This window comes from Sinocyclocheilus anshuiensis, unplaced genomic scaffold (assembly GCF_001515605.1).
Source record: "Sinocyclocheilus anshuiensis isolate Anshui unplaced genomic scaffold, SAMN03320099.WGS_v1.1 scaffold971, whole genome shotgun sequence".
Classification (NCBI taxonomy): Eukaryota; Metazoa; Chordata; class Actinopteri; order Cypriniformes; family Cyprinidae; genus Sinocyclocheilus; species Sinocyclocheilus anshuiensis.
Genome location: NW_015546059.1, coordinates 457,535 through 466,993, shown reverse-complemented (window position 1 = coordinate 466,993; position 9,459 = coordinate 457,535). Strand labels below are relative to the sequence as shown.

The window sequence follows — 9,459 nt, the reverse complement described above, 5'->3', positions numbered from 1 at the left end:
AAAATACCGTATTTCATTAACTGATGTAATGTTAATAAACCAACATATTGAAGTGTTAATATCTGTTTTGAACCATTGTAATGGACTGATAACCACCAAAAACTGGTGGTGATGAGAAAGTCACATGATGAACCAAAGCTCATCACAAACAGCTTTTCTATGAGCTGAGGAGGACAATATAGAAGGTGCACACAGTGTCATTCACACAAACACTAAACCCCATCATGGTGACACTCATGATACTGAAATAATGCAATAAACATTGATTTAACAACATTATATGTACACAACTGATAAGAAAAAACTAAGAAGAAACATGTTATTTCAACAAAAAACATCAACTATGAAGTGTCATGCAGGGAATTCTGGGAGTGTCAATTTACGGTTTGTCACTGTAAAGTATACAACGACTTTTTCTTTTTCACTTCTAAAAACCTTATTTTTAACAGTATTTTACTGTAAAATTACATTAAATGTAATTACATGTATTCACCGAATATAGTATGGAAACTTACTGTTAACCAGTTAACAGGTTTTTACTGTAGCATTTTCACAATCTTTTACTGTTAAAAGTAAAATCATTTTTAACAGTATATATATATACTACTGTTAACCAGTTAACAGGTTTTTACTGTAGCATTTTCACAATATTTTACTGTTAAAAGTAAAATCATTTTTAACAGTATATATATATACATATATATATATATATATACACACACACACACAGTATTAAAATATCCATAAATATAGGCAGCATTTTAAAACACAGTTTTCTTTCAGTAAAATACTGTATTCATATTTTGACTAATTCATCATTTTAAATTCATTTTTTGTCATAACAATAAATTACTGTTAAAATGTATGACAATTCACAGTCAGGAATTTTTTGCAGTGTTTTGCATTTTTTGCAGTGTAAGTTAGTATGACAACAAATGTTGTTCTCCTAATTGTGTTTGTTTATCGATGTCTCTGTAAGCTAAAAGTGTGAAAGTACAGCTGGTGAGATTTGCAGTGAGTTTAGCTGGATATGTGAATGAATCTGCAGTGATGGAGGCCATAGAGAAGAAGGTGAGATGTTATTTAAATACTGTATCTGAGCGACGACAGATTGATCTCGTTGACTAATCACAGATGAAATCTGCTCTCCAGATGAATCAGATCCTCTCAGATCAGCAGATGGACGCTGGATCCAGCGTAACGTGGAGAGTGCAGCCTGATGGCCAGATCTTCCAGCGGCAGGAACCAAACACACAAAACACAACGAGCTGTGGACAATGATTGTACACAGTAATGATTTTATTAGCTTAAAGAGTCTTTATAGTTATTTTTAAGAATGGGCATTTCAAGGCATTTTATACTATACGATAAAAAACCCAAATGGTTGGTCATTTTAAATGTAAGATCTCATTTAAAAATGCAAGTATGAAATATGTGAAATATACTGATTGCACTCATGTAAAATTTTCTAATTTGAACAATTTGCATTTACAATAGCACTGCACTCCCCAGTAATTCCCCCATTAGCTCACCGCTCATCTTACTATGAATAAATCATATTTGTATTACTTCACTTACACAGAAAATACAATCTGAAAGTAGCTGAGTTATTAATTACTGTTGCAACAATTGAACAAGTTCAGGTGATTACTATGAAATTACTTATGAACGTTTTACTTTCTTATTATTTCACATTTATTTTATTCTGTCATTATAATTGTACCTTGTTTTTTGTTTTTTTACAATTTAGAATAATGATAATATCTAGAATAATGTTAATAGCACAATAAGCCTGTATAGTGTATAGGTTCATGTATTTCAAAGACCTTTTCACTTATATTGAGATCAATTTCTTCATTTATTTCCCCCTTTTGATCAATCATGTCATATACAGGGGAAACTTGATAAACATACACTTTATGAAATACTTGATTCAGAAAAAAATAATAAAACTGCATGATGTCCTTTATGACTTTGGTGCAATATTGCACGAGTACATGACATAAATAATGCTGTTCTCAATATTAAAATATCTGCAAATCCACAACTAATTGACTGCACTTTTCCCATCAGGTTAAATCCAAAAAGTTGCATGTATTTATTTATTTATTTTAAGTTCGTCTATTCTTTATATATATATATATATATATATTTTTTTTTTTAGTTCTAAATCTTTATTATTTAAGCACTGTTAGAATCTTGCAGGACAACATTAACTTATCTGCCAGCTCAAAGGGCCATGATAACCATCACAGTTGTTTAGACAGTAGAAAGTGATTGTTTACTGCCCTCTCATGGTTAGGCAGAGAAAGTGGCTAAATTATGTTGGTTAAGAACAAACAAACAAAAACTACATTAGGAGCAAGCAAATAAACCGCACTGCACGAAATTCTTCACTATCGAATATCTAAAGCCAATGAGTTGGGAGGCAAGTGAATTAATGCTGAGATCAGATGACATTAGATAACTTTCTGGTGATTCTGAATATAGTCAATGTAGAAAAGGTTGCGAGTTGGTAAAAATGTGTTTATTCCCAAATTGCGACTGTCAAGCTGAGATCTCCTAATCACAGTGAATATTCAGATATAATAAAGAGAAGATTATATTGCATTTGTGTGATGGGTGGACATTATCAGGCAAGGTGCCTGAAAAAGTTTGCACTGGTTTTGAACAGGTCTCCTTTAACACGCAAGCTGTTGCATTAGTCGAATAGCTTCAAGGAGTGTGTTAATGTCGGGTTCGGGTTAATTGAGGGAGGCAAGTGAATTAATGCTGAGATCAGATGACATTAGATAACTTTCTGGTGATTCTGAATATAGTCAATGTAGAAAAGGTTGCGAGTTGGTAAAAATGTGTTTATTCCCAAATTGCGACTGTCAAGCTGAGATCTCCTAATCACAGTGAATATTCAGATATAATAAAGAGAAGATTATATTGCATTTGTGTGATGGGTGGACATTATCAGGCAAGGTGCCTGAAAAAGTTTGCACTGGTTTTGAACAGGTCTCCTTTAACACGCAAGCTGTTGCATTAGTCGAATAGCTTCATGGAGTGTGTTAATGTCGGGTTCGGGTTAATTGAGTCTGTCAGGATGACACGTGACCTACCTGAGCTCGACAGGACAGGTAGGTTCACATAGTTTCGCTCGAGTGAATGCTGAAAGAGGCGCGATCGAGACTCACAGTTACCTGCTGCGCGACTGCAAACGAGTCTCTGCGCTTATTTAGCGATTTATTTATTTATTTCTAATAGCAAGTTTGGTACGTGGTTTATTTCGTCCGCACGTTTCCTGTAAGCCTCTCTGGGAGCCTCACAGCCGAAATGGTAAGTTTGTTTAATTTAACACGCTTCAAACAAGCAAGAATGCATTCAATAGCGAGCCGCACATTACTGCTGAACAAAACACAACCGCGCGCGTTTCTTTTAATTACAACTTCAATATTTCTATTAAACACAGCGGAAGTTGAGCTTCTAAAGAATATTTCGTTGACTAACACTGTTGCAGATGCTGAAGACGGTGTGTGTGTGTGTGTGTGTGTGTGTGTGTGTGAGTGAGGGCTGATGCTGTTTATTGCATCTGACTCTATTGATAATTCTCAGACTTTATTAAGGCTAAATCTAGCTACACATCATCTGTGGCGTCTCGTGCACATGTTTTTATTTATTTTATTTATTGATTTCCAACATATAATATAAAGGTACTGAGACAAATATAAACTACAAAAAAGAAATAGAAAATATACAGTATTATATAAATAATAATAATAATAATGCAGGTAAACAAATAAAAATAATAATAATAATTAAAAAAAAAACTAAACAGAAAAAAGAACAGGTATGAGATCATTATATAAATAACATAAACGCTTCACAAAGAGACCTAGTGCGTTTTGCTTTACTGTTTTTCCACCCAAGTAGTAACTCAATATAATTGTTCATGTCTATCTGAAATAACAAAAAGTTGGGTTTTCCTTTAGCCCATTTCTGTTTATGTATATGGTATTTCCCCATAAATCAAACAAAGATTAACAATAAAGCCACATGTCTATTAAAATAAAAAGATACATCTGGTGCACATGTGTAGGCTTGTGTATGTCATCGCTGACGTCACGTATTTTGACTTTCTGTGCGTCGTCATGCTTGCTTTGCTGAAATACGCCTGATGTTGCAACTCTCGATGAGCACCATTTAAAGGCAAGACACCACCCTAACCCTAGCAGCTGAATAGAGTAAAAGAGTTTAACTATAGATATTACATCCCCAGTTCATTGACTGCTTTAAATAGCTATTATTATCATTATTACACGTTATCTGAAATGATATGTTTAAATATGCTAAAGAAACAGGTTCTGAATTCTTCTTTGGTTTTGTTGACATACTAAAGTTTTTTTTTTTTTTTTTTAAAGGGGTTTTGGATTTCTCTTGTTATCATTACTGAAATAAATGAACTTTTCCACGACATTCTAATTTATTGAGATGCACCTGTATACTGTCAACTGACAGAAAAGCAGATACATTTTAATCATGTTTTTAGGAATAAAATGTTTTATGTCTATAATCAGGCTGAATGATGTACGAACAAACCATTCTATAAAAAGAATTAAAACTAGTTAAGTTTGGTTTATGTAAGTGCTGCTCAAGTGGAGAAAGAAACGGCCCTTAACCATTTAGACAAAAAGGTTCTTCTATGGCATCGTGAAGCACCTTTATTTTTAAGAGTGTATGTATTGCAATTGAAATCTGAATAAAGTGCAATCAAATCTCTCTGTTTCATTAATGTTCTGGACATAATTGAACCTTATTCTATCCTTGCTGTGTTTTTCACAGGATGGCGATTCGCTGTTTGGTGTCTCAGGTCTGATTATGGAGGTGAGACTCTGATTAACTTGCTCTGGATCATTAATTTAATAAGAATTAACTTCACTCTTGTTGAATATCAAAGTCCAGCCTGTTCATTTTACACACAACTCAAGAAAACACCTGGAGGTTTGTAGATGCAAGAAAGAAAAGAAAGAATATACAAATAATCGCTCAAATGTCCAAAGAGGAACCTATGTGTGTGTGCTTGCTCTTCTGATCCAGTCTAAACTCGTTCACTTTGACTTGCTCTCCACTAGAACGGGATCCGCAGCACCTCCTGGAATCCTTTCTGTTCGAACCCACAGGTATTAATGTCCAAAAAAACTTCACTCTCAGGAAGATTTGTAAAGAAATTAACACTTTTATTAATAAAAGATGCATTCAGTTGATCAAAAGTGACAGGAAAGACATTTATAACGTTACAGAAGATTTCTATTTCAAATAAATGCTGTTCTTTTGAACTTTCTGTTCATCTGTGAATCCTGAAAAATAAAATGCATCACAGCTTCCACGGAAAAATATTGTGCAGCACAGCTGTTTTCAACATTGATAATAATCAGAAATGTTTCTTGAGCAGCAAATCAGCATATTAGAATGATTTCTGAAGAATCATGCGAGTAATGATGCTGAAAATTTAGCACTGCATCACAGAAATAAATTACAGTTTAACAGAGATTCACACAGAAAACAGCTTATTTCAGATCTATCAGCAAGTCACTCAAAGCTCATATGGCATTGAAATCCTCACCTGTTCTGTTGAATCTGCTTGTATTTGCAGGACTATGATGTGAAAACGGAGAACAATGTGTTGCCAAACATGACGAGTTTCACAGACGATCCTTTTCCGGCTCCGGACTGGGTTTTGTTTCCTCCTCCTGATTTTTATAAAGACGACACTGCGAATGGCTTCCAGAGCACGCCAGCGGCAGGCACACGGAGTGAAGAAACAGACATTTTCCAGCCTTTTAAAGAGAAAGCAGGCACTGGTGTGACACACAGCAGCTCAGCCAATCAGAACGCAGAATCCTGGCCTTCGTCCAATCAGAGTGATCCTCTCCTGGAATTCATCCTCTCCAGACAGAAGAATTTCCAAGCTTCTCCACCACCATCTGAGACCACCAGCGTTTTCCAAGAAGCGTCCGGTTTCCTCGAGACTCCTTCCCTGTCCACCTCGCTGCTCGTTTCTAATACCAACCCGACATCTGACCATATTTACAAGACATCCTCGTCCGACATCGAGACGTTCGATCCTCTGTTTGCCCCTCAGAATGAAGTCCAGTCCAATCAGAAGAGCAGTTACGATCTACTGTCCCATGTTGCTTTGCCAAACCGAGCCGCTCAAGAGACGTCAGCTTTAGCAACACCTTCCACAAGCATCTCAAACGGAGATCCGGTGAGAAACAAATGGGTATAACATGAGAGTTTTTTAGTTCATTTCTGTTCATTTTAAGCTCATCTGGATTCTAGTGGGACTCTAAAAGTTGACCAGATGAGCTTTTATGCTCAGATCAGTCGTATTTCAGTATCGTTGAGAAACTATTGAATTCAGGTAAATTGGGACCGTTTTTGCCATTGAGACGACTAGGACAAAATTGTGCTCAATTGATCCTATTATTTTGATTATTATTTAAAAAAATATATATATATATTTTAAATGTTATTTTGATTATTTTAGTTAAAATATTAATAATTGTATTGTGTGTTTCTGTTATTATTATTATTATTATTATTATTATTTAAATATGCCTCCGTAGCTTTTTTTCAGTTTTAGTTAGTTTAGTGCTTCAAGATAAACTAAATGAAGATGAGAAATGTTGCTTTGGCAACTAGCTGAAATCAAATCAAATATTATGTTTTATGTTATCTCAGTTATAGTTTATTTCAGTTATTTTTGTATGGCTCATTTTAGTGTTAGTTAACTATAGTAACCCCGACTCGCTTATACTCTTGTAAAATGTACAGTTTTTCTCTTCCAACCCAAAATATTGATTATACGTGTAGATATTTGACCAATAAAATGCTTTCTAGAAATATTTCAGCAGGAAATACACTACCAGTCAAAAGTTTCTGAACAGTAAGATTTTTGATGTGTTTTAAAGAAGCCTCTTCTGCTCACCAAGCCTGCATTTATTTGATTAAAAATACAAAAAATACAGTAAAAATTGTGAAATATTATTATAATTTAAGACAGCTGTTTTCTGTGGGAATATCTGTTAAACTGTAATTTATTGCTGTGATCAAAGCTGTATTTTCAGCATCATTACTCCAGTCTTCAGTGTCACATGATCGTCAGAAATCATTCTAATATGCTGCTTGGCTGCTCAAATTATTTTTATTATGTTGAAAACAGCTGAGTAGAATTTTTTCAGGTTTCTTTGATGAATAGAGCGTTCATTTATCTGACATAGAAATCTTTTGTAAGATTCTAAATGTCTTTATCATCACTTTTGATCAATTTAAAGCGTCCTTACTAAATAAAAGTATTAATTTAATTAATTATTTAATAAATTTGTAATTATACTGACTCCCAGCTGAAATAACTGATCTTTGGATCTTTCTATTCATCAAAGAATCCTGAAAAATATATATATATATATATATTATTAATTATAATAATCAGAAATGTTTCTCGAGCAAATTAGAATGATTTCTGGAGGATCATGTGACACTGAAGACTGGAGTAATGATGCTGAAAATTCAGAGAAATAAATTACAGTTTAACAGATATTCACATAGAAAACAGCTGTATTAAATTATAATAATATTTCAAAATTTTTACTGTATTTTTTTGTATTTTTAATCAAATAAATGCAGTCATGGTGAGCAGAAGAGACTTCTTTAAAACACATCCTCCTGTTGAGAAACGTTTGCCTGGTGGTGTACATCGACACAGAAGGAAACCTGCGCTCATCAGATCATTTCATGGGCTCTTTAGGGCTTTATTAGACCTTATTATAATATGTTCTTCTTGTAGATGTTCAGGAGGCGTCCTCCCAAAGCTGGTCCTCGCAGTAAACCCCCGAAGAGCCTCCTCCAGCCTCCTGCTCTCTCTCAGGTACTGTAGCTCTCTTCAGTTTCACTGCTAACCCTTTCGTAGATGAGCTCTAGCTGATGTTTGTCTCTGATGAGAATCTTCAGTTTTGTGCTGCCACTCGTTCTTCTGCTGGTGTTCAGATCAGATCCAGACTAGTTCATCATCTCGTCTTTCTCTCTCTTCTTTGCTTTTCACGTCGTCTTTTCTTATTGCTACAAAAGCATGACATGTAAACACGGAAAAGCAGATACAATATAATGTCCATTTGCATAAAACAAAACTGTAGAGGAAAGAAATTTTTATTTTTTTTATTTTTACAGTATCTAGTTGATGTAAGTATTTTTTTTTTTTATTTTTTTTTTAATGTTGCTATATTTTGTATAAGCTTAAAGGTGTAGTACAAAGAGAAATAAAAAAGGGGCATGACAAGCAAATAACAAAAATAATAATTTATATATATATTGTTTTTTTTTATACAAATACATTTATTTACATTATTATTTAAATAATACTACTACTACTACTAATAATAAACAAGCGAATTTAAATAATAATAATAAGTGAATTTAAATAATTGAATCGTAAAATATAATTACTTTTTTTTATCAACTATTGTACAAATCATTATTAAAGTTGTACTAGCCTTCATGCCTTCTTAAATTATCCATTTCAGAATTAAATTTTCATTTATAAATATCCAAATTTAATATCAACATGAAGTAAATCTGTACCATATTTGCTTTTATTGTTTTATTTAAGCACTTTTCTGGTCTTTGTGTGCACAATCTATCAGTAAATATTATTCTAAAGAATAAAGATGTTTGTTTTCAAAATATGTCAGTCATTTGCTCTGCCTTTGAAGCAGCTGTCTTCTGCTGTTGTTTCGTCTCAGGCTGTGTGCTTTTGGTTAGTGGTCAAATAGTCAAATCAAAGACTGTAGGTGAATCTTTCTAAAATCTTGCCAATAGTTCATCTTTGTCCAGTAATCACAACAAATCAGGAAAAGTCATCTCTGATTCTGATATGAAACACCCAGTTTTCACAATCCACTATGAAATCGTGTGCATTTTATGTACGTTGTATGTATTTTTCCCCACTCTGTGGTTATTGCATGTTTGAACTAGCAGTGAATGTAATCTTCATGTGTTATTACGTGCCGTCTGTGTGTTGATGTCTAAGCTATTAGACTCCAGACTGTTGGTGAAATGTTCTCTGTGCTCGACACTGTGATGAAGCGTGTTGTTATGATCTGTCAGATCACGGCGGCTGCGATGGAGAGCGATCCGTCGGTTTATGAGGACGTTCTTCTCATCGGTCAGGTTTGTGTGCTGCATTTTAGCCGGTCCCTGTGTTTCTGAGGGTGTTTCACCAACTACAGCCTGGTTTTGTCGAGTTTTTTCTTCCTCAATCAACATTTTACAATCTCAAGTTTACAAGTTTTAGTTGGTTTGGGAGAAAAAAAAATGATATAATAATAAATAAATAAATAAATAATAATATAAAAATATAGAAATAATTGAATACAAATATTTATTTATTTATTTAACTAATTAAAAAAAAATATA

The 9,459-nt window shown here is 33.7% G+C and overlaps 1 protein-coding gene across 1 annotated transcript in view; it reads left to right on the top strand.

The window, feature by feature from the left end:
* The first annotated feature begins 2,998 nt into the window (after positions 1–2,998).
* Positions 2,999–9,459, top strand: part of LOC107699382 (uncharacterized) — a 16,275-nt gene continuing 9,814 nt past the window's right edge. Inside the window, exons 1-6 of the mRNA XM_016500620.1 lie at positions 2,999–3,324; positions 4,828–4,869; positions 5,118–5,165; positions 5,639–6,253; positions 7,835–7,915; positions 9,151–9,236. Coding sequence (XP_016356106.1) covers positions 3,322–3,324; positions 4,828–4,869; positions 5,118–5,165; positions 5,639–6,253; positions 7,835–7,915; positions 9,151–9,236 — 875 coding nt within the window. The 5' untranslated portion in view covers positions 2,999–3,321. The remainder of the gene's footprint in view (positions 3,325–4,827; positions 4,870–5,117; positions 5,166–5,638; positions 6,254–7,834; positions 7,916–9,150; positions 9,237–9,459) is intronic.